General features: G+C 53.5%; 7 protein-coding genes across 7 annotated transcripts; 2 read left to right on the top strand and 5 right to left on the bottom strand.

The window, feature by feature from the left end:
- Positions 1-4,731: 4,731 nt before the first annotated feature.
- J4E90_007189 (uncharacterized protein) lies at positions 4,732-6,025 on the top strand (the record flags this gene model as incomplete). Its single annotated transcript, XM_051436729.1, has 3 exons — positions 4,732-4,939; positions 5,003-5,513; positions 5,569-6,025. 3 exons carry the CDS (start codon positions 4,732-4,734, stop codon positions 6,023-6,025), a joined length of 1,176 nt encoding a protein of 391 aa, XP_051289475.1.
- Positions 6,026-6,367: 342 nt separating this feature from the next.
- On the bottom strand, positions 6,368-8,109 carry J4E90_007188 (uncharacterized protein; the record flags this gene model as incomplete). The annotated part of the gene is made up of 4 exons (XM_051436728.1): positions 6,368-6,462; positions 6,515-6,737; positions 6,799-7,571; positions 7,812-8,109. The coding sequence occupies 4 exons, from the start codon at positions 8,107-8,109 to the stop codon at positions 6,368-6,370; spliced, it is 1,389 nt and encodes a 462-aa protein (XP_051289474.1).
- A 2,841-nt stretch (positions 8,110-10,950) lies between these two features.
- J4E90_007187 (uncharacterized protein) lies at positions 10,951-11,798 on the bottom strand (the record flags this gene model as incomplete). The annotated part of the gene is made up of 3 exons (XM_051436727.1): positions 10,951-11,469; positions 11,556-11,670; positions 11,764-11,798. The coding sequence occupies 3 exons, from the start codon at positions 11,796-11,798 to the stop codon at positions 10,951-10,953; spliced, it is 669 nt and encodes a 222-aa protein (XP_051289473.1).
- An 801-nt stretch (positions 11,799-12,599) lies between these two features.
- J4E90_007186 (uncharacterized protein) lies at positions 12,600-15,728 on the bottom strand (the record flags this gene model as incomplete). The annotated part of the gene is made up of 1 exon (XM_051436726.1): positions 12,600-15,728. The coding sequence occupies one exon, from the start codon at positions 15,726-15,728 to the stop codon at positions 12,600-12,602; it is 3,129 nt and encodes a 1,042-aa protein (XP_051289472.1).
- A 270-nt stretch (positions 15,729-15,998) lies between these two features.
- J4E90_007185 (uncharacterized protein) lies at positions 15,999-17,003 on the bottom strand (the record flags this gene model as incomplete). The annotated part of the gene is made up of 1 exon (XM_051436725.1): positions 15,999-17,003. One exon carries the CDS (start codon positions 17,001-17,003, stop codon positions 15,999-16,001), a length of 1,005 nt encoding a protein of 334 aa, XP_051289471.1.
- A 709-nt stretch (positions 17,004-17,712) lies between these two features.
- On the top strand, positions 17,713-18,582 carry J4E90_007184 (uncharacterized protein; the record flags this gene model as incomplete). The annotated part of the gene is made up of 4 exons (XM_051436724.1): positions 17,713-17,872; positions 17,928-18,077; positions 18,132-18,200; positions 18,257-18,582. The coding sequence occupies 4 exons, from the start codon at positions 17,713-17,715 to the stop codon at positions 18,580-18,582; spliced, it is 705 nt and encodes a 234-aa protein (XP_051289470.1).
- Positions 18,583-22,249: 3,667 nt separating this feature from the next.
- Positions 22,250-22,607, bottom strand: J4E90_007183 (uncharacterized protein; the record flags this gene model as incomplete). Its single annotated transcript, XM_051436723.1, has 2 exons — positions 22,250-22,480; positions 22,527-22,607. 2 exons carry the CDS (start codon positions 22,605-22,607, stop codon positions 22,250-22,252), a joined length of 312 nt encoding a protein of 103 aa, XP_051289469.1.
- Between the last annotated feature and the right edge of the window lie 1,282 nt (positions 22,608-23,889).

Below are 23,889 nucleotides of genomic sequence, written 5' to 3'. Positions count from 1 at the left end.
TGTAGATTTTGGTAAAGGTATTTCTGTGGCCTGATTTTCTTCAGTGTCTGGTACCTATTCCTGTTGTTGTTGTGCTGCTATGCATTTGATGTTCCATAATTGCATCATATGCGGGCAGTGACGTCTACGCTGAAGATCGATTCTTATTTCCGTTATATCCTCGAATATTGTTAAGTAGAGCATTATTCAACTTCAGCAGTATGGTGAGTTCAAAAATTCACAGGGCCGACTGCGGCTGGATGCTCGGCACGAATATTTGATGCTCGAAGCCAGCCTGGGATGCATATGACGTCATCTGACATAAAAAAAAAACACCTATCAAGTCTGTAGGAATCGTTGTGATAGGTGGTGATTGCATTCACCCGCCTTTGGGAGATCTATGAGTAATCATACTGAGATGAATAGATGACAGTGAGGCTAGATCTTGACTGCCTAGATGCTAATCTGTCCTTGCTATCTAGTTGTGAGTCCCTGTTCCCTGTCCAAGTCGTACTGGGGAGATTTATCTCGGTCCGTGTGGTTGTCGACAGCAAGACGCACTTCGCGATGCCAACATACTGGTCCTGACTATCGAATGCACACCTAGGTACAGTAGTCGTACGCGTACAAAGAGATTGGTAGGGTCCAGGGCAGTTGGATCCTACACCAGTTTAACCCAAATCTGCCGTACATCCGGAGTCTTCGTCGTTCTTCACACCCCCTCATTCTTTTTGAAAGATCCATCGCGGTCCAGACCGACGCATACCCACATCAGGGCTTGAGATATTGGACCAGGTCCACATTCACAACTCCATATGTGTACTTCTGCATGCTGCAAAGCCGACATGAAGCCGAGATGGGCTCAGATCTCCCGAGGCAACGAATGTGATATCCAAAGAGAAGTACAATATTCGAATTCATGTTGGGAGTGGCTCAGGCTCACACTCCCTAGCAGCTTGCGTGATGGATCGTTCAGAAAGTATAATCATGGTCTACTGTTTCAGCTGATGAGATATAAGCGATAACGTACCCTGTCCTGCTTTGCCAGACACTAACTCTTCATTGGAAAGACCGAACACTGACAAGAATTCATGCGGATAGTCTTTTTTGGGTACTGCACTCATAGAAATTGGTGCGCAGGTGCGGAGAAAGACATCTGGTGAGTGTCGTGTGTCGTGTCGTAGAGAAGAGATAGCCGAACCAGGCGTTCCCATTTCTGAGACTGGAAATGCTCGCGCGTTGGGGCCATCCTGATAATATTTATGGGCGTGCGCCGGAGCTAGTGCTTGTAGCGCTTGTGACGTGCATGAAAAGGCCATGTGCTCTCATCCCTGCAGACGCAAATGATTTCGACCCCCTTTGAAGCTCATTGGCCACTAACGACGAGCTAGCAGCGAAAGTGAGCAAGGGCGAGGTCGCTACACCTGTAAGGAAACCTAACATCCTACCTAACTACTCCTCATGGATCGTCGATAGTCCTTTCACATAGGGGCGCAGCCATGAAGCATCACGAAAATTGCAAAAGTCTCGATCCGGCATCCCTGTCCCCACCTCGTGTTTCACTCGAGCTTTCGCTCACCGATCAGGCCCCATGGACGAGACCTCCCCATTGGAACACCATGTCGTCACTGTCGCCATCTGCGCTCTTCTCCATGCCCATACAGCCTCAAGCGAGCAAGCCCTGCCGTACTGACCCGCAAGCTTATCGACGTGCCTTCGGGATCTCATCCGCTGGGCGCGGCAAGATCTCCCGGAGCGATGAGTACCAACGGTTCAATTATATAGTCGCAGTTGCGGCTTCTCATCAATAGATGTTGGTGAATGCTCTAGATCCTGGGGCGTGGATAAGCTCGGGGGAGATGGGAGCTATCACGCATTCGAAGAGCTCAGCATTCGAGCCCGCTACATTGAACGCCACAAATCCTGGCGATCGTACCAAATCCTGCACGGAAAGTATCCCTTCGAAAGAGAAACTCAGTTTTCATGCGCAATATTGAGGCGCTTTGAAAGTGGCCATGGTTTGCTGTCACGCGCTGACCACCAGTGCTCACAGCCGGCCCATACGAATTACCGAGAGATACATGCTCAGGGCTGGGCGACCTTGTCCGGCCCATGCGCCACATTCCAAGCACGGAACATGCCTCTACTTCACCGACTACACGCTAGTGAGGATGGGCGGAACTCCCTCTTCAGCCTGTGCCGCATTTGAGTAGTACACCATCTAAGCTCACGTGTATTGCAACAATTTCGAAAGCCGTCCATTACACAGTCTACCATAGAAGGTCAGTTCTGGCGTCAAGTATACTCAGCTTAGCTGACACTGCGAATAGGCACGCATCAACCCAGCGATCCTTCTTTACACCGCAAATATAGCATTTGGAGGTTTAGATGCTCACGGAAAGTATCGCCACGTCTGGATCGCTATCAATGCCCCGACGACGTTTACGCTCCCCTGTCCGTCCGTCGCACGAAAGCCACCTGCGAACGCAGCACTGGCAGGGTGAAAATCCCTTGAGGAATACACGCAGGCCCGATACAGAGATTGATCCGACCCCACACGACCCACGTGTGTGATTACAGGGCCCCGTGTCTATAAAACGATATCATGCCTCTTGCCGACTTCCCATGAGCTGTCATAGCCGAGCCGCTCGATTTTTGACATGATGCAAGCGATCAAGTCTGGGACGCGCCGCAAGGCTGAGTACAAACGATCGTATTGTATTCAGAAGCGAGCTAGGCGCTACAGATTGCGTAGTCCCCCTAACATATGATGGGCCGACTAGCTGCATATTCATGCAATATGTACGCCCGTTATGAAGGCCTCTGTGGATCCAGCTGATCACTCATACAACATACGGCACTAAACCGATGTGCAGTCACAATGTCTTCACCAAGGCACGCCATGAGGCTACAGTAGAGACGCCGACCTAGTCATGCACAGTGCAGTACGCTGTTCTCCAAGCGCTCTAGCTCTTTACTACCTGCGTGTGACAAGCGAACGGCCCGGCAGCGGATGTGTCATATTCGTAACAGGCAAAGTCAAGTCGTCCTTAGCGGTGAGCTAGATCTCGATGTGGGAGCCATCTAATGAACCTAAGAATTCCCGGGAATCGTAGACAGGTGAGTGAGTGGGAGCGATGGATGCCTTGGCTATCAGCGGATAGCCGCACCATACGCTCAATCAGAGGTGAACAGATCATAGCGCGATTACCGGCAGTGTTTGCTATACGTACACGGTGTAGGTAACATCCCTCGGGATTCGACTACTGCAACCCCGGGCCCAACGGATGCGACACTAGGATGTGTTGGCATGGGAGGGGTGGAAACACTGTATATGCTGGCTACACCAATAACAAGAAGCCACCCTCGTAAGCTGAAAGCTCGGCAGCGCATCTTTACCTATTGAGCCAATAGAGCGCATATGTCGGCAGACCCTGACATGCCTGAATGCTGCGCAGCTCAACGTGGTCGCAGATGGGCGGTTCCGAGGCGTCTCGCATTGGAGCTGCACCGAGGCCTCGACCGCTGCTGCCCATATTGCAAGCATTACGCTGGCATTACGCTGGCATGACATCCTGTTGCAGAGGATTCCGGTGAGCCACAGGCGCTGTCGTGAGTGGTAGTGGTTGTGTTGGATTGTAGGCTGTGCCTTAAGCACGGTGAAGGACGAAGGCTCAATAATAAGGTACATGGATCCTTGTCATCACCATCGCAAATCGCGGATTAGGTCTCAGATCAGAAATTAGTATACTTGATCACATGCTGGCATCGCACGAGTGGAAGATGAAGATAAGATCTGATGAAGATATGAGGCCTGTCCGTTTCAACTCACCTGCATATGCAGGAGCTGGGCGGATAGTGACTACTTGGAATCCCTGACAATTATAGGTTCGACCGCATAGGGCTGATGGAAATAGGGAAAGTCCTTGCTCTCCATCGGGCGGACTGCTTGAAAGGATTGCATCCACATGTCGAAGGTTCGATGTGCGGCACGAACATCTGTCAATATCAGAGCCACGTTCCGAGGATCTGCGCATCGCATCGCCTCGCTTTCTGCCACCGGCATGCCGCCTACGCGAACTTTGAGTACGACCATTACGGTGGATTGTGTGGCAACCATGGGCCCACATGATACTCCCGAAGAACGTCCTACCAGTAAGCAACTCTCCTCAGCACAATGGATAAGTTGGTGGAGGGCAGGAGACCCAATTTCGCCCGTGTGGCGAAGCTTCGATGCGTTCCGCTGCCTCCCCCCGTGAGCGTTAGACCCGAGTCGCAGGGTGGTTCAGTGAGGATTTGCCCACTGTCATGGCGGCTGACTGACAGGCATTAGCGTAAAGGGCATCAGGTGACGAATCACGATAAGACGGGGAGGAGACACATAGGTACATGGTCACCCACCCACTCGAACCGTCCATGCTAGCGGGAATGGTTTTCGGCCCTGTTCCAATGTTCCGGCGAGCTAAAGTCGAATGTCAGTCTCTCGTTAGCAAGTGCGGCTCCGTCAGCTCTAAATTCACACACCGTGACAACGGCGGCGTGCGATTACGCGATAAACGTCTTCAAGAGATTCCCATTGATCGAGAATGAGGTATAAGAACGCCCACCTCAGGCTCACTCCTGAATCGCATCACTACAACTGCCATTACATTTACATTTACAACGCAACATACATCGAATCAATACGAAATATAACTAGTTCATTTTGAGCCTGACCACTGAGCGGAATACACTGCAATCGACGTATCGAACATGACTTCTCCGGTACTCAGCGCGAGGTCCTCGTTTGACAGTCTCCACAGCAGCTCCTCGTCCAATTTCAGTTCTCCTGATCAACTTCCACCGGCAGTAACGGGGCCCATGGTATGGCAAGGTGATGGACTCCAACCAGCTGAGTACGTAGTCAAACTTACCGACTGCGATATTCGGAATGTAAGGGCGGCCATTATCAAGTTCAAGCGTGAGTGCAAAACCAAATCACTCAATCCTTCTTCTACGAGCCGATGCTGATTCACACCTTTAGTCACTGGTCTTCCGCGGACAAAGATAGATCAGAAAACCTTTGATCTCGGCAGCCCCAAACTGGCTAGTAAGCTCTCATCAATCAGCAAAGACCTTCACCACGGCACCAACGTAGTCGTACTCCGGGGTCTTGATAGTGCTTACCTCAATGACGAAGAGGCCGTAATTGCTTTTGCGGGCATATGTTCCTACGTCTGCCCAGAACGAGCAACAGACGCCTATGCGAATCAAACGCTGAGTCACGTTCTCGACGCCACCAGGAAGAGAGTTCCAGACGACTGCAAAAACCTCGGTCTCGCTGGGTCCAAAATCACTGCAGCGATGGATTTCCACAGTGATCGCTTCTCCGGCGATGTCATCGCTCTGTACGTGCGCAACGACGGCGGGCCAGAAGCTGGTGGCGAGCAGTTCGTTGCGAGCTTTCCAAGAATCTATAACGAGCTTCTTGAAAAGGACCCAGAAGTGCTCGAGACGATGGCCGAGCCAAACTGGCCCTTCGAGCTAAAGCAAAAGTAAGCACGGCTTTCGTCGTATCTGATGTCTAGAAGTTTTGCTAATTAACTTCAGGGATGGGGCGCCTTACCTAGAATTAGGACCTACCCTCTTCTTCTCCAAGGGAAAACCCATGTGCCAGCTAGTCAAGGCCCCACTACTTGGTACTGATAGCATCCCGCGTGACCCTAGCATGCCCAGGGTCACTCGGAAGCAGCTGCACGCAATGCACGCCGTTGAAGAGCTAGCCAAGCGCTTCTGCACGAAGGTTGACCGGGAACAAGGCGACATCCAGTTTCTCCATAACCTGACCGTCATGCACGCCCGTGCAGCATACCGCGGTGTTGATGGCAAAGCTAGTACCCGGCACCTATTGCGCCTGTTCCTCCGCGACTCCACAAATGCTTGGGAGAAGCCGGCTAGCTGCCGCAACAACTTTGACGACCCGTTCACTCCCGGCAGACCTCAGAGTCTCCCTGTTTTTGACACCGACCCATGGCGCAACATCAGCGGACGCGAGAGCCACGGCTAGCTACTTCCGTATCTACTAGACTTTACGGAGTAAAGTTCTCCCCAAAGGCGCAGATGGTGGCAGAAATGACTTGAGCAAATTTGGCATGCGTTTCGCAATGATGACAGAGAATGACGGCGCTTTCCTGTATTCATACTTTTTTTGTTATTGGCCTGATTTAGTATTCCCCTGTTGACTAGACTGACGGTAGACGTACTCAAATATTCATCACATTTGCCTCCCATTTCTCTCCACAAAACCGCGATCCGCGAAACAGGCTAGAAAATGACTCGCGAATGCCATTCAAATGACTGGGTATCAAAAAACAGAGGGGAACAACATGACACGGAGCGAACGCGAACGTTACGCTCCAGCTTCCTTGAAAAGCTTTACGATCCATTGACTAGAGGTGGACCAGTGCGTTGCGGCAAACCCGGTAAGCGGCGGCTGGAAGCGATCTACGCTGGTTAACAAATGACTTGCAGTAGCGGATCTACGGTACCAACTTACCGGGCTTATTTCGGTCAAATAGATTGGCAATGGCTGTGACATATGCGAATCCTTCTGCATCAATATGACCTCGCTCCCGGAGCTCGTCCGGGTTGTCGCGTGCTAATTTGAACGGGGAGTAGCCCCGAAGAATGCAGCGCCAATGGTACAGCAGCACTGGAAAAGCGAATTCCCATTTCTTGATCTGAGTGGTCACCACGTTGCTGACCTGGTTCTCGAGCAACTAGCAGAGTTAGAGCGGTCAGAATCTGTAAAGGAAAAATGAGATAGTGACGTCCACTTACTGTGCCGTTCTTTGACTTGATGTAGTCTTGCGCACCGTGATGGATGTACTCGAGATTCCAGAAGATGACATAGAATGCCAGAAAGAGCTCATACCAAGGCTTGATCCTGGGTCTGAAAATCAGCGCCACTAGTTCCTTGACGAAAAGCTTTTCCAGTTTGCGAAGGTATTTCACAGCCGCGACATCCATTTGGTGGGTTATGGCGCCAGGGAGTGGGCGGTCGCATGAGTTGCGGTCGTAGGCTTCGTAGTCGCTACGGCCGAGTCGGCGATAATCGTACTCGCGAATGCCAGGTATGTTCTCCGAGAAGACGGAGCCGTATCCTTGGGATACGACGGAAAGACATTGGAGTCGCATTGCGAGATCGAGGACTTTGCTTCCGTTTACCCTTCGCATGCGTACCACCTCCTGGTAGGTATGATAGGCGACTTCGTCCTGCCGAATGCGAGCGAATATCCACTCCTCGATCGCCGGCTGAAGGCTGGAGAAGTAACGTTCGTAGGCCTGAACGAGGTTCGCAGTATCGTATATGGCGTAGGCCGGTTGTTCGACAGACGGAACTTGTCCATCCCGGTTGGACCAGACGGATGTCGCGACATCAATCGTGCCGCGCGTTGGGCTATAAGGCCGGAAGGCGATACGCATAGGCTGTGCGTTCGGTATAGGACCGTAGCCGGGAAGGTTCCAGATGATCTCCATCTCGTAGAGTTGACTGTTGTGTATCCAGTCGTAACCAAGGAACTCGGCTTCCTCTTGGTGCTCGCGGCCATTGCCTGTCTTGTTGTGAGAAGCAAACAAGCAGCAGATATTGCAACAACTTACAACGACGTACAAGACTAGTGTCTTCGAGATGCTCCCTGTAACAGGGCTCGCGAAAGGACCGGGCGTGGCCTGTGATCTTCTCACATTTTTCACACGGATCTCCTTCGTCACACTACATTCGTCAGTCTTGCACTGCGTCATGTTGAACATGCATACCCCTGATTTGTAGAATCTACAACGAACGCATATACGCTTGGTCTTGCGCATGGTGTGTGTCTTCTCCCTCTGCCTTTCCTGGAGAGGGCCCTTCCGCTTGGACACCTTCAGCTTCTCCTGGCGCTCGACGAAAGACGAAGGAACCTTGGCTGCTTTCTTCTTTGGCGGTGGTCTATGCTGAGCTAACAAATGGGTGGTTGTCTGATCGACTGGGACCGGCTGCCGTGCGTAAAGTTCATGATCAGGTGGTGCTTCAGCGACGGCCCATTCCCGCGACATGGTCTGAGGAGGCTCGTAAACAGTAGGCGCATTGGAAGTTTCGACGGGGTTCATGGGCCAAGGGATAGTAGATGTGCTATGGTGCCTCGTATCTGGAGCTCGGGTGGTGACAGCGTCGCCAACATGACCAGAGTACTGCTGATGCGCTTCCCACGCAACGTCATGCTGCAATGGTACTTGAGGCGCGTGGTTCGTGTGCAACAGAACAGTCTGCGGCTGTGAATGCGAGAGTCGTGGGACTGGAGGTAGCTTCTGAGCATGATTCGAGTACGGTGGGTCTACCGTATTGGCGGGGGACTCCTGGATGATTTAGTCGCGAACCTAGTGCAGGGCACAACATTGCTTGTGTGCACTTACTGACGAAACGCGCAGCTCGTTAAAGCGCTCTGTACTGCGAAAGACGTGATCCTGCGAAGCCAAGGGTAATGCGTGCCCCAGATCCAGCGCCGGCTGGTGCTGGTACTGGTGTTGGTGCTGATAGTGGCGCGGGATTGTGGGAATTTGGTGCGGCACGGACGCGCTCCCCTCAGCATCACAATAGGGGACGGTGGAGCGCGTCGTGTAGTTCTGCTCAGGTCCAGCGTGCTGCCACTCCAGAGGTGCTTGTCTGACGTAACCAGACCAGGCCGTTGGAGCAGACTGCGGATGCGTACCAGCGGAGTCTACTCCGACTGCCGGGTACTGTAGGAATTGCGCCGTTGACGGGCCGGCAGCGTACGAGTCGTGGCTGGGAGCATGATGCTGCTGCCATGCGCCCAAGCCATACAAAGGGTCGTGGTTGCTTGTGGGGAAGTCCTGGTAGTGCGAGGGAGTTTGGGCGGCATTCCTGTACTGCGAACTGGTGGTAGACATGGAGGGCTGCGGCTGACTGCGTACAACTTCAGAGGACGTGTCGCGAGGGTGCGTGTCGCTCATTCGCTTAGAAGTAATGGGCAAGATCCGTGTAGCAGGGAACGATGGCGGCCTGGGCCGTAAAGCAAAGCCGGTACGGTAGATCGTTGCTTTTCGAGTTCGATGGTAGGAAGGCTCGAGGAGGCACCAAAGGCAGGTCGAGAACCACACTGGTTCATTGTGTCGGTGCCATGCATGTCTTAGCTTCCGTTAGGGCTGCATCTCCCCGCGAACCTGCCTCGCGTACCAGACGGACGCACAACCTTCATCTTACTCCTGCATCTGCGCCGTCTCTTTGTTTACCGCTATCGTCGCTGCAATTGATTTCGTCTTCTTCGCTGTAGTATCGACTAAGTTCGCCACTTGTAAGTCGTATCGATGTCCTCCATGAAGGAAATTCGCTTATAAGGCAGGCGGCCTACCTTTCGACAACGGGATCTTATCCCGTCCAATGCCAGCGCTGTATTCCAAGCAACATACAAATGCGGGTATGATGTCTCAACTCGCTTTATGCACAACTATGCGTAATGGCAGTGCGTGCTTATCGTAGACAAAGAGATGTTGGTAGCATGTCTTTCCTGAATGCAGGCGTACTCTGTTGCGAGATTGTATTGCTTTAAATGACCTGCATATTGAACTTCGATATGTTTCCCCAGAACGAAGGTCATATTTGCAGTGCTACTAGCCGAGCGAAGTCATGCTTTTTCCATCTGTACAAGGCGTACGCCTAGCTACTTTAGATGACCTGGACCGAATCTCGCTTGTTGCGGCTGCTGCGTTCTTTTCTTCGCCTTCTTTTCAGTTTCAGCGCGTCAATTACCAGACATTTCCATCTGACACTATATATTCCTACTTTGTTCAGTACGAGAAAGCCTTAAGAGATCCTGCATGCGTGGTGCTCGTTGCAGAAGATGATATTCAAGAAGACGAGTCTGAACACGTGTACGAAGCGTTGCGAGAGTCCTTCAAGTCGGTCCTTCCGACACGGAGAAGTATCGTAGGAGTATGCAGTATTCAGCTCAAATCAGAATCAGCATATATCCATCATTTCCAACCCAAAGACGTGCTTGCTGGCGTTGCTGAGCGACTGGATGTCCCTGACCTCGAAAGAGATCAAAGTACTGAAGCCGTGGAGATCTATAACTCAGTCACGCGTGCAGCAAAACTGCAGTATGCATAACTGACGTATCTAGACGCAGATTGCTGACAGCGGAGAATAGGCATCTAGAGGGCAAAATGCGCCTCTGTACTTTAGCAGTGGCACCCTGTTATTGGCGACGAGGCCATGCAGGAAGACTCGTGAGCTACTGCACTCAGCTAGCAGATCTCGACGACGCGCTGTTGGTAGGTCTGACTGGCTCAGAGAAAGCATCTCGGCTAATGTTGTCCAGGGAGTATCCGCTACGCCTTGTGGTGCCACGGTGGTTTCGAAGGCCGGGTTCCAGGAACGAGACTATGTTCGTTACACGCCCATGACGACAGCGCAACCAGGCACTATGCATACTGCTGGCTTCGAGCTTTGGTAAGACCAACAGACCGAAAGTGCGTGCAGGAGAAGCGCTGACTCCAACTTTGTACTGCAGGATCGGGGTGCGCTTGCCCGGCGGTAAAGTTGACTCCGTCAACATCGCGACATGCTCGGAGAGTCCGACTACCTCGCAGTCAGCAACATGATCGGTGTGAGATCTTGGCAATTTGCAGCCACGTTGGGCACTGGGGCCGGGGCGTAATGTGTGGTGAGGTCGACACTAGACTCATCGGTGCGGATTATCTCGTCGGGCCTGCAGTTTCCGGTCAGGCAGGCGCGAGTAAGCTTAGTAGGAGTAGACGCGAGATCGCATGGAGAAGGCGTTGAGTAAACATGTCGGAAATAATTAAACTGTCATTATACCCATCGTCCCTTCCATATTGGTTGCGGATACACTCGACTGATCCTGTGACTACACAATCGGTCACGATACGCACCAGTAACCCAAAGAAGCATGCACGTAGAGCGTCTCATCATCAGGACTTGCTCTTCTTCGCCTTACCCTTGGTTGGCTTCTCTTCCTCCTCACCGTCATTCTCATCCTCGTCATACGTCTTCCGCTTTCCAGCGCCCGCAACCCTCGATGACTTCCTGGTTCCTTCTGTCCTTTCCTTGGCTTTCGCCTTGGGAGCGGCTGCCTTTTTTGGCTCAACAGACTTTGCCGCACCCTTAGCACCAGCTTTGGCGCCAGTCTTCTTCGCACCAGTGTTGGCCTTGGGCTTCTGTGCGCTTGGAGGGGCGTCCTCTTCTGCGTCCTCTTCCTCAGCGTCGTTGTTCTCCTTCTCCTCCTCGGCATCCTTCTTCTCGTTCTCCTTGTCGTCTTCTTCCGCAGGCTCTTCGTCTTCCGCTTTCTCTGTCTCTTCCTCCTTCTCTTCGGCCTTCTTCTTGCCCTTGGACTTTTGCTGTGGAGCACCCTTCTTCGGTTCGTTCTTGCTGCCAGCCTCGTTCTCGTAGCCGCCGCCCTTCTTTTCGTACTCTTTCGAGAGCTTGCTAGCCTACATATCGCGTCAGTCTATGCACGAAGCAATGCGCACTATCGCATCCATTGAGGACATTGAGAAAGGAAGCCACGCAAACTCACCTTCCAAGCACTCCATTGTCCCTTGCCACCACCGTCCTTGTTAGTCTCGTTCTTCACGTCCTCCTTGACCTTCTCCCTCAATTTAGGATCCGTTGGCTTTCCTTTGCTGGATGGCCTACGCAGAAGAACATCATAGTCAGCATTTCATTCAAAGATACCCTAACTTCAAGCCGACAGCGACAGCGCCAGCGTGTGACAATGCGCGTACTGGGCGCGAACAACAACGCGGCGCATCATCACCATCGCGACCGTGGTCGCAATCGCAATCGCAACATGAGAACAACACCAAATCTACATACATTTTCAATATCTATCACCGAGAATTACGATGTCAGGCGAACGTGCGTGGTAGTAGTAAAACAGCCGATGTAAAAAGAGGGCAGGCAGGGTAACAATCCAAAAGCGCGTCGCAGTCGCGTGTCGCCAACTATGTACCTGGCAGGCTGGCACAAGCGGCAGGATCTAGCGTCTTTTTGTTTTGATACGCAAGTTAGCAAGGGCATGACATCACGACTCCTGAACATGGGCAGTAGTCCAGCCATCTCACAACAACAACAATCATGCACGTGCGTAGATGCCGTGGTACCACACCCCCTCTTTAGTCGTGGCTCCAGGCGCGAGGGTTCGACGCTTCCGGTTTCCAGGGGCGATATATGCACACTATCGATTTGCTTGGCAGGGAAATGGACTTGGGGAAGTTTAAATCTCGTGTGGCGTAACGCTTGATACGGGGGAGATGCGTTTGAGGAATGTGTGCAGGTGGAGCGTCCGCGCGAGATTTCGACGACCCAGAATTGGGCGGCCGTGGCATCACGGGAGTTACACTTATGGTACAGCTGCCCTCGCTACCAGTCAAAACACAACTTGGTTCCCACTCGAGGTATCTCGAGAGGCCTCTTTTGGTGGGGCATGTCCGCAGCGGATGGAGAGATGCATTGATTGAGATAACAGGATAGCAATACGGCTCGTTATGTTCATGTGTGTAGTGACAACAGGCAACCCGCTAATAACGCGACGACCAATTATCCACAGGCAACGCTGCGTTCATTTCTGTTCGCTCGCTTTGCCGGTACTCCCGTTTCCCGCCTCGCCTCGCTGCTCGTCGCGCTTGAACTTCTTATCGGCCTCTTTGACTATTCTTTCCGCCTCGCCCATGATGTCGCTGCCTACCCTCCATCCTCGCAGTATTACGCCCTGCTCAGAGAGAACCTGCTCTGCATGTGCCCATCTCTGCCGCCACAACTGCTCCTTCTTTGTGCCGTACTGCTCGCCTGCAGCACCACCTAGGGTACTACCGGTGCTGGTGCGGTTGATGCCCTGTCGCGGCGCTGCAGTAGAGAATGGCTGAGATGTTTGCGCAGAGATGGCCTGAGGGCGACTATGGTAGGGTATAGAGGGTGCGTTCTGCCACGCTGACGATGCTTTGGAGCCCACGTAAGACGCTGCGCTTGCAGCTGTATCGCGGTTTCCGCGTCGAGGCGGAGGCGGAGGTGGGCCTTTGCGAACACCAGTTACATCTAGACTGGAAGCATTGGAACCGGGCTCCTCTGTTGAACGCAGTGCGGGTAGATTACTGTAGACAGACCACAACTTGTCGCGAGCCATACCAGCGTATGACTGCTGGTCCTCTGACGCCTGGCTCTGGTAGCTCATAGATGGCTTAGGTCCCACTGGAGGTTTGGAGAGTGCTGATGTGTTTGCGCTTCTTGAAGCACTGACTTGCTGTGCAAGCGGACTGGATTGAGTGACAGCCGCTGAGGTTTTTCGGGGCTTAGGTGGTTGCGGTCGCGGGTTGGAAGTGGATTGCGCATTGAATGATTCCGTCGACGGGCTCCTTAAAGCGACTGGCTTCTTAGGAGGCGGCGGCGCAGACTTCATACTCGCATTCGAGGCGACTGATGAGCGATGTCTTTCGTTGTCGGCTTGAGTTTCACTATTGAACTTCCTCAGCGCGGGTGAATCATTTACCTCATCGTCGGAGGATAGGTCTATCAGATTGTTCGAGGAAGCTTGTTGTGATGTGGTGTGCGGAGAGGACTTCCTATCAGGCAAACTTGGACGCATGTTGTTCTCCGCATCCATGTCACGTAATGAGGCTGCAATGGCAGCTTTCAGTTCAGGGTCGTGCTCTTCAGATGGCGGTCGAGCCTTAGTCGAAGCTGCCGAGCTACCACCACTGTTGCGTTGTGTCGATGGTGTTGATGAAGAGTGGTCGCCTGGTGAGGACCCGGTGGAAGGATCAAAGAAGCCCGGGCTATCTGTCGTGGTGACGTCGCGGATGAAAACGGCGACAACTCGCCCAGGATTTTCAAGCACGAAATCGGTATAAACCTCCAGATCCGCCTCGCCACTATCTCCGATTAGGATGAAGTTTCGTTCTGGGAAGTCTCTTGCGATCTTATCCAGAGTGACCTTCTTTCTCTCTGCCACGGGCTCGAATATGCCTTGGAGCATACCGCTGTATTGCTTCAGGTGGAATGAGCCTGGTGGTAGTCCAGCTAACTCGAAGTATTTGGAGATGACAGGATATAGCTGCCAGGGCGAGTTGGAGACATAGTGGAACTTGACTCCCAGCTCCGCCATTCTGTTGTACCACTCTCTGACACCATCGATGGTGAGATCGACTAGGTCGCGGATGAAGACGTTGCGAAAGATTTCGCGAGCGCCGCTGCCAATAGCGGAGTGCTTTATTGTGTCGTCAATGTCGCTGATTATGCTGATACCCTGCGAGGCAGTGACAATCACTTCCTCGGTTGCCGATAGCTTGTCTGATGCTAAGATGCGAACGTGGGTGGGTACGAAGTCTAAAGCCGCGCTCATACTGAAATGGCCTGCGGCGTCGGTGTATACGGTCCTCTGTTTCGATATGTTCTCATTGTAGAAGAAGACACTGATGGGCGTATTGGCCATGGGTATCGCTAGGAAGTGTCGCAGCCGAGCCATCAACCGAGCGTTGGCTTCAGCGAGTTCTGATGGGCTCATCTCCGACGGCTGGTTCCATGACCCTCTCTTCTGCAACGGTTGGATACTGGCTTCGCTTCTCATGGAATCTTTGGATGTGCTGTGAGCGAGCTGGTGGGTCCTGCCGTTGTTGGGCCTCGTGCTGTTCCCACTTTCTGTTCGGTATAGCTGCGTGTCGTCCATGTCCTTGGCTGGCCTCTCGCTGTAAGCACCGCGTGCTGCAGCTCTTGCCTCTCTCTCGCCCCTCCGTAGAATTTCTTCGGCCTCTCTGGCCGCCATGGCTTCGTCCTGCTGGGCATCGCGCAGGTGGGCTCGTTCGCGGAAGCCGTGCCGTTGCGGACTCGTATCCCGACTACTCTCCGCAGATGAGTTGGGTGTAGCAGGTGCCTGTACGCCGACTAACTGCCGCGCGAGGCCAATGAACAGCCTCTGCTTGCGTGACATCTGCCCCCTGTGTGGCGAGTAGATCCAGCCGCGGACATCGACGTCAACGACCGCGTTGTCGTCCTCGTAGTTGTTCCACTGCTGTTTCCAGAATTCGGCATCGCCGGCGCCGGTCGAGTCTCGAACGTCGCGCCCTTGGCCTTCCGTCTCTTGGATGGTGCCTGGCTGTGCTTCTGGCTTCCGCTTTATGTGTCGCCGGGCATAGCTGGGAAAGAGGATCATCTCCTCCCGCCCGCTCCTGACGACGGCGGCATCTGGAAATCCGCCTGGTGTGTCGTCCTCATAGTCATATTGAGCCTCCTTGCTACTCCAGTTGGAGGCATACTGCTGGGTGTATGTCTGCCGGAGTTCGTTCGCGGCCTTGAGATAGCCCGCCAGCTTCCGTCTCCGCGTCCCAGGCTCTCGCGCCTCGTAGCTCTCTTGGTACGTCATTGCTTTGTTGCCGGAAGGTGTGGTTCCCGGACGCGTGGCTATCTGCTGCCGTCGCAGCCTCGCAGCATCTTCGAGATAGCTGCGGCCGCTCAACCTCCGCGTGTAGCCTCGCAGGCGCTGGACGATACCCTGCTTCCCCTGCGCCTTGGCAGCCTGGCGGTAGACGATGTATCTGTAGATGCGGGACTTGGCGCTGTTCTTGAGCGAGTGGAGCGTGTCGTGGCGGAACTTGGAGAGGTGAAGGCGCGCGCGTGCTCGAGTCCGGGGGAAGAGGAAGCGCAGGAGGGACGAGGGACCGTGGGCGGCGGGCTTGCGGCGGAAGGGCGATTTGGGCATTCAGCCGACTCAGCGGGCTGCAGCTGTCTGACTTTGCTGGACGAGGGATTGCGCAGGCTTCGAGGCACCAGATGCATGTTCTAGGCACTATGATGCTCCAATTCGGCTGCCGGTACGTCATGTGTGGAGGTGCCTGCGCCTCTAGTCTCAGCCACATGTCAGCTGCGTCTGGCAACACGGCACCATCTTTTGCAATTCACCATATAGCTACACATCAAGTTTCTTGGTAGTCTTGTCCTCTCTAATTCCAGGTCCTAAATCCGCCAACCTTCAGCGCTTCGACAATGCCGCATCAACAGTCTTGCTGATATGTGGCACATCCTTCTCCAGTGCATCGATAATCTCATCCCACATCCTTGCACTTAGCTCCTTCATCTCGGGTCCTGCCAGGCTAGGTGGAGTTGGCTGAATGCTGTCCTCTTTCCAAAACCTGCCATGTACACTCTCCCCCTGGGTGGTCCCACTCAACACCATGTTCGCAGCAGAAGCCGCAGATCTCATGAACAAGAAGATGAAGAAGAATGCCAATATGTGCACGCCAGGAAAGAAGCGGTCGCGTCCCAAGTCGGTATTGACCCAACCAGGGCAGATGCTGGTAATGATCACATCGCCTGAAGATATCTCTTCTGCAAGCTTGTTCGTAGCGTACATAAGGAAGACCTTGGAGAACTTGTACTGGCTACCCTCCTTGTGGTTTTCTTCTTTGTTGTAGTGCTCGAGTACGCTGGGCTTTTGCCGGACTTCTGGTGGGACAACAGCGCGTTGGTGTAGACCAGAATTGACAAACTCGAGGACCGGAATTCTGCCAGTGTGCTGTTGAGATTCCTTCAGTTTTGGTAGAAGCAACACGGCCAAGAGGGTTGTAGACAGTGTGTTGACCTGTATATCCTCTTCCCATCCATATCTTGACTGTATGAACTTGACTCGCCAAGCACCAGCGTTCAACACAGCTAAGTCGAGATGGTCAAGCGCGTTTGCGCGGTTGGCGAAAGCTTCTATACTGTCATACGACATCATATCGAGTTCCCAAACCTCCAGCTGATCGTTGCGTCCGAGCCTCGCCTCCAGAGCCGATTTCGTGGATTCGCCTTTCTTCACATCGCGCGCGGCGATGATGACTTTGGCGGCACCCAATTTCGCAAACTTGAAGACTGCCTCTACGCCGATACCCGAAGTCGCACCAGTCACAATGATGTTCCTGCCGGTATAATCTTCATGAACCTCTTTTGGTGGTGTGATCCATTTACTTTTGAAGACTCTGAATATGCCAGCCATCGTGGACGAATAGAAGGTGAACAATCTACCGATGAGTTGAAGTGTAGAACACTGTTGCAGAGAAGATTTTGAGAGCTGAATGCGATTGAAAAAAATTACGATATGATTGGGAAACAGAGCGCAAATGCAGGACGAAGGCTCGCCCTAAATGGAGCTCTCTTGCGGCGTAGCTCAGCTCCGATTCGTCCACCCGTGTTGTCCAGTCTCTCAGACCGCACGACACGTACTGGGTGACAAGCCGAGAACTGTGTACACTCTAATATGTCAAACTCGAGTGTCCACTGGGATTTACGAGAAATCGATTTTTCCTCAAGATGGCGGTGATCTGGATGCTGAGGGCTGCGCAGGAGAGCTCCTCTACTTCAGTGAACGAATGGGTATCTCTGCACGAGATTCTTTTCCCAACAACCCCGAGCTTAAACAGGGAAGCTTCGTATGCTGAGCGAGTATAGCTAGGTAATGAGATGTAGCGACAAATTGATAGAAGTTAGGATGATGCAAGACGTCTTTCCCATCCAGAGTTCATGACTAGCGGGGCTTGGCATACGTGAGTGGTTGGCGATTTCGGGCAGCGTCAACGACGTAAACACGCGAGTGAAGGTGGAATTATATGCGCCGCCTCGCCATGATAGCTCCATACCCATCGCCCCCTCGTAACCGCTAAACCAACACCACTACTCTCGCCCGACTCACTGCGCAACCCCCCACAATGGCCTACAACCAACGCCCACCACGAGGCCCCGCGGCCGCTGGAGGTGCCCCAAACATGGGCCCGGACTTCAACGCCATGCTCCAGCGCTCCATGCAGGCACCTGGACAGCTGCAACCCCCGGGCTCCGAGATTCCACGCGGGCCCTCGCCGTCTTCTGGTGAGCCACGACCCCCGCCGACGCGCACAATGGCGCAGTGCTAATACCGCCCCAGGTTACGAAGGCGTATACAGTGCCACTCCACCACCACAACATGCGAACATGCTCGGTGGTGCACGAGGGCAGGCGCCGCCCCCTGTACTCCCCGTCGACCTCCCACCGCAAGCCTTCCTGACATCGGCAATGCTATTAGACATGGTGGACAGTATGGACACACCTAGCCAGGAGTCTGAGAGGACATGACGTTGACACAATTCAGAAAAGGTCGACGTACTACTGCGTGACGAGAAAGAATACATTGGCATATTACGCTCCTACGACCAATTCGGTGCGTCCACCACCAGCCCGCCCCGCGTCATCGATACCGCAGCTAACACTCCCCAGCCAACCTCGTCCTCACAGAATGCTACGAGCGAATAGCAGCCCGCAACCCCGACGCATCGCCCTCCTCCGACCTCTCCGTGCCCCGCTGGCTAATACACGACGTCAAGCTCCCCGGCGTCATGACCGTACGAGGCGAGAACGTCACCATATGCGCGACCGTCGACCTCGATCGAGAAGAACACCCCAAAGGCGCCATGTTCGCCGAAGAAGACCAAGTCCGCGCGCTGGCGGCGTCCCAAAAAGCAGAGAAGAAAGAGGTGGATTCGCGGAAAGCAAAGGCGTTGAAGCAGGCTGGTATCGAGCCTGGCTTTGGTATGCAAGGGTAGTTGGTCAGATTAGGTCCATCACGAATACAAAAAGGCAAAAACACGGGGAATAGGGAATAGGGAATATGAATTATGACATGGAAGCTTTGGTGGCATCGGAAAGAGACTCGTTATGGTCTCTGGCTAGCTACGCTTGGCCGTGGTTATGATATCAATGATACCAGGACACTATGTCCACCTGCGATTGGGCAACGTCTCGATTTGGGGGTTTTGGAGCGTCGACTGATCCGGCTAGAGTGATGTCTTGCTACGTTTGAAACGATATAGGCCGACTGGAGTCCGAAAATCGAACAAAGAGGGATTGTCTAAACTCTTCTTGGACTTCATGACTTGACTTCAAATAACGTGATGTTGCTGTGTGACAAGTTCAGGCTCATCGATGAAAGCGACAGTGTCATGACCAGTACACGTTCACGGAGTAGAGCATACCAGGAGTCACAGACATTCTTCTGTCAAATACTATCTAGTACCAGATTGTGTTATGAGAACACTATACATACCCTGCCCAGTTGAGTCCATGATCACTACAGTATCTTTGCGACTACATTGACTGGCGTCATGGTGCCTAGGAATCACATTCCAGTCGCGATCCCCTTACTATGGGTACTTGGGAGTCTTGTGGTGCGTCACTTCGGTATCAGCACGATGCGTGTCTTCGATATATGCAGCAATGATAGCAAGCCCTAGCGCAGCTGGTAGCCAAGGCTCTCAGTCCCGTATGTGTGGCGTGATGCATTCTTGCCGCTCCATAGCTTCATTTGGACATGGCAGAGCGGAGGAGCTCAAGCGATAGCCCGATCTAACGGCGCCGATCGTCTAAATGAGGACTGAGAGGGACTGCCATGGCGATTCATGTATCGCTATGATGACAGCAGACAACTCAAGGCATCTATCCTTGGACAGGCCCTGTCCCTTGTACTACGACGTGGCTGTAGCAATCCATGTCCTGCAAGACACAGCATACAGCATGCATGAGGCTCCACTGTGGTACATCAAGCTGCGCCTGGCAGCTGTCCAGTCCAGCCTAACGGTATATGCTAAGCCCAGGCGGCTCGATAGCACTGCCTCATTCCAACCGAGAGGGTATATGGCCGTCGAGGCCGCGCTACCGAGCGTATTCGCGTGATCGTAATGGAGTACGGGTGGAGCCGTCAATATAGGCACGGCGCGTTCGAGGTGGGTATGGTGGGTACATGTATGCAGTGAGCTGCATTCGGTGACGGACGTTGGTCCGCTGCGCTGAGGGGTCACCGAGCTGTCCCCTTCGTTGCTACGATGAAGGCGCAGGTCGGAGGGACAAGACTTCTCGTGTCACTCCGCTGCACTACTGTTGTGTCACAACATGGACACTGGAGTCAACATACGATGCGTTTGTGAGTTCCACTTACTGCTGATGCTGGGGAGATGCTCAGGCGCGAGGCACATAGTCACCAATACCCAGCAATCTCGTCTCGACGGCCACGGTGCACTGACGAGATTTCCATGGAAGGTCCCAGCAGGCAGCTCGCGACAAGACCGTCAGCCTGCACGATGCAGCTTGAACTCTGACGGGAGAGTAGGGCCGGTGTTGGACCAGGCTACGGGAAGAAGCAGTTGTCAAACGGCGGCTAGTGCTCCTTCCATTGTGGGTCTTGGCTGCTCACCAGAGTGAACGACTCTTGGGCGAACAACAGAGCTTCCTGCACAAGAACAGAACTAATTAGTACAATGGATATTCTGTACTAAAGCTGCAGTGAAGCCTTGATCCGTCGTTAGTACTGTCTTGGGCGCGCGACGTATAGCGTCATCCGCAGAAGACTCGGCTCGGTTGAGAAAGATCTGGCAAAGCCTCTTGACCTTGCTGAAACCGATTTTCGACAGATATGCGAGGCGCTGCAGCTCTCATTACCGGTGTTGAGGTGCAGGAGGCTGAGAGATACGGTAGAGCGATGCGGGTAGTGGCGACTGTGCCCCCTAGTTCACTCCGTGTGAGACGCGTGATAGTGGGATGCATTCCGCGTGTCGCAGTCGAATCTCGGGCACGGGGAGATGGAGTACAGGAGGCCGTTGTGTACAAGAGTTTGAAGATGAGAACTGGGCGTGGCTGCCCTTTGACATGGATGAGGCAAGTACTAGTTGCTAGGGTACCATACTTTGGAGGCAGTCACGTCGGACGTGTTCTGTCTCCAGCCCTCACGACCTTTCACCCTCTTCATCAAGCTGTCATCCGGCTCGGTATCAGCATCTACGATGCCACATCCTTTAGGAACCTCCAACACGATGGCGTAGTTGTCACACAGACGTGCGGCTCCCCTCTGATGTCACAACGCTCCCGCACACGCTGCTCGGCCAGCAAGCAAGCATTGAACCTTTACGCCGGTAACCTCCTTGGGCTTACAAGCCTGGAAGTCCAGAGATGCCCGACCAACTCTGCAGGCCACGATTATCCATTACTTACGCTTCCAGCGATGACCAGAGTTGTTACGCAGATGAGCCACATCCCTTTGACGAGCGGGGAGAGCAGCTCATGAGACAGTAGGAGCATCTAAAGATCGATCAGCCTAGCCGACCTCGGAAGGACACACCGATGAGCTGCCCTCAGCTGCGTCATACAAGACCGCTTCGCCCACTCGCTCCACGACTCGACGCTTAGCGACCCTTACCCTGCGACGCTGGCCCACACGACATACACAAGAGTTTCTTTCTTCCATTGTTAGCAGCGAATGAGTATACCTCGTTGGAACAACAGGAGACGAAATTTGATAGCGTCCAATACTAGAATGCATTGTTCCTAGATTGAGACATGCGAAAGGGCAGCGTCGAAAAGGAAACGCCAAAAGAAACCAGAGAAAATGCCATGCGCGGTCTAGAACCGTCGTTGTTTCCGACTCTTTCGAGATTGGGCTGTATGCACAATGCACGGGGACGGAAAAGCCACGACGCCAAGGCCAGATGCACGCTGCGTGCCAATCAACAATGAGTAGCCAGCGTCGGGGAATTGAGACGTGTGGAAAGCTGCAGGTACATGGAAAAGCAAGCAAGAGACATTGGCAGTAGGCAGATACCGGATTGGGCAGCGCACAACACCCTCGGCACTGCCGAGGCTACGTACCAGAGCACTATACACAACCCCGAGTCGAGCCCGCTCGGTGTAGCCGCATGGAACGCTGCGGTTGTATAGTCCGCTTCGCTCGACGCGATATCTCTTGCCGATGCGTCTCCTCGAAGCCTCCACAACGATCGCACAAAGATAGCTTGCTGGATCCTATGGCGCTCCGTCTCCTCGTGAGGTGGTTTCGCTAGTTGCTCTTTCCTCGCTATGCACGCCGCGCTTTGTGGTCTGGGATATCAGGCTCGAATACCAAATATTCGTCGGGTGTTCCTGTTCTCGACTTTGAACGCGCGCTGTGAAAGACAAATCTCCTCCCGGGGGCTTGGGATTTACACATCCCGTATTGGATCGTATGGGCGAGTTTCGCTTGGTGAATACTCCGTTCGTTGTGGGCTCGATGACTGAACACTGCTGTCTGGAGGCGATTGGGCTGTCTGGACTTGTATTGGTGACCCCGATCCTGACCCTGAGCTCGTGCCTGGCATCCCTTGCAGCATGCTGCCGGCTTCTGCAAAGTCGTTTGAATCAGCTAATGTACTTGTATAGGGCGTCACCGTAGCCGACCGCTACCTCGAGTCACCAGAGTTGGGCACAAATGCACATACCATATTTCCGCTGGATGTCTCGGAGTAACTGCGACACCCGCCACTTCAGGATGATCATCTCGACAGGTGGGATACCTTCAGCACTCAGGCGGGCGTTGATCCTCTCCAGCATTTGTTCTTTCTCGTTCGCGGGGATGAGGATCCATCTTTTCCAGTCAGGGTGCGCCTCTGCAAGCTGCCTGGCCTCGTCTTTGGTTATGAACTAGTCCCGTTAGCCAAGCATACCCTTGCGACAAGAGTATACCTACGTAGAATCGGTCCCATTGTTCCTGGCTGTGGTTTGCAGCTGTTCGGGCCTCTTGGACCGTCGCATTTATCCGAATACTCATGGCGACTGGACGACCTGGGGACAACGAACGACGCTCAAAGAAAGCCTGCTAGTTTCTGGAATCACAGGAAGCAAGAGGAGCGGGAGATTTTAGGGCACCGCGGTCTACCCCCCGCTTCCGCCTAGTCTTGGCAGGATTTTGTTTTGAGGGAGGCTGAGGTGAGGAACTGTGACGGTGCTCGCAGGGCTCGGGCCTTAGAAAGTCGGAATCGGCGGTGGCTGAAATGCTTGTGCGTCATTCTCCAAAGGATGTCATTGGCAGAAAGCACCTCGAGTAAGAACGGCAATTTCTCATGTCTATTGTTTTTCCACGAACCTCCTGGCAGACGTTGGTTCTCGTGTCATATCGCCCTGGTGGTGGGCCACCGACGAAGGACGATCAGCTCTTGCTGTCAAATTTCATGCCGTACGCCCATCTGAACGTTCCAGCACGGACATTCGGTAGTCTTCGGCAACACCACGTTCAGTAATTCTAGGAACGATGCGATTGCTTTTCCAATCGCAGCCGTTCTTAACGAATATGTGTCGTACAAATACAATATAGGTCATTCAGTATCCCAGCACCAGGCGACCGGTCACGCATGGTTTCGCCTGACCAACACGAAGATTATTCAGGAGGTGCGGGATCCTTGCAATTAAGAGGCCTCTGCCGCAGCCGAGCGCGGAAAATTCGATACTGTACGCGTTCGGCCGCTATGGTCGATCAACCGTGTACGCGGACCCGGGGTCAGACTCGATAGTCCAGGTCACATTTCCGGCCCTAACCGGCCCGAGCCTCAATGTGCAGCACGTTCCAGGGCTATCCTAGAGAGCTGATGTGTGGGATGCTATACCACAACGCTTTGCTTTGCCCTCTTGTCTCAATTTTCAAAAGCCAGATCCTCAAATTTGGGCCTGAAACGTACCCCAGGGCAGACCTCTCCTTGCTTCATCTAGTACGACGTCCCTGCTCATATCCTCTTCTGGTTCCAACGGCGACACTGCGGGGCACTAACTGGAACGGCAAGTTACGCCGTGCGCTTTCGACTTCGAGTTCCCACGTCTTACGCGCCTCGCGTGGGACTGAGACATGCAACACCAGACTCGTGGTCATCGTTCCCAACGCTGCCTGTACTTCGGTTACGCCACGCGACGGCACTAGCTCAGATCTTAGTTCTGTGTACCGCTACACAAGGTCAGCTCTGCAGCCCATAAGCAAGATGCGGGTTGCACGGCATGCAAAACAATGCGCGACCGCTGCCAGATCAAGGTCGACTGCATCATCGAGCATGCGACTGTCTGTA

Source organism: Alternaria incomplexa (assembly GCF_024043165.1).
Source record: "Alternaria incomplexa strain BMP 0042 chromosome Unknown scaffold_10, whole genome shotgun sequence".
NCBI classification, from domain to species: Eukaryota; Fungi; Ascomycota; class Dothideomycetes; order Pleosporales; family Pleosporaceae; genus Alternaria; species Alternaria incomplexa.
Note: the sequence above shows the minus strand (reverse complement) of the source record. Positions and strands in the feature narration are given on the sequence as shown.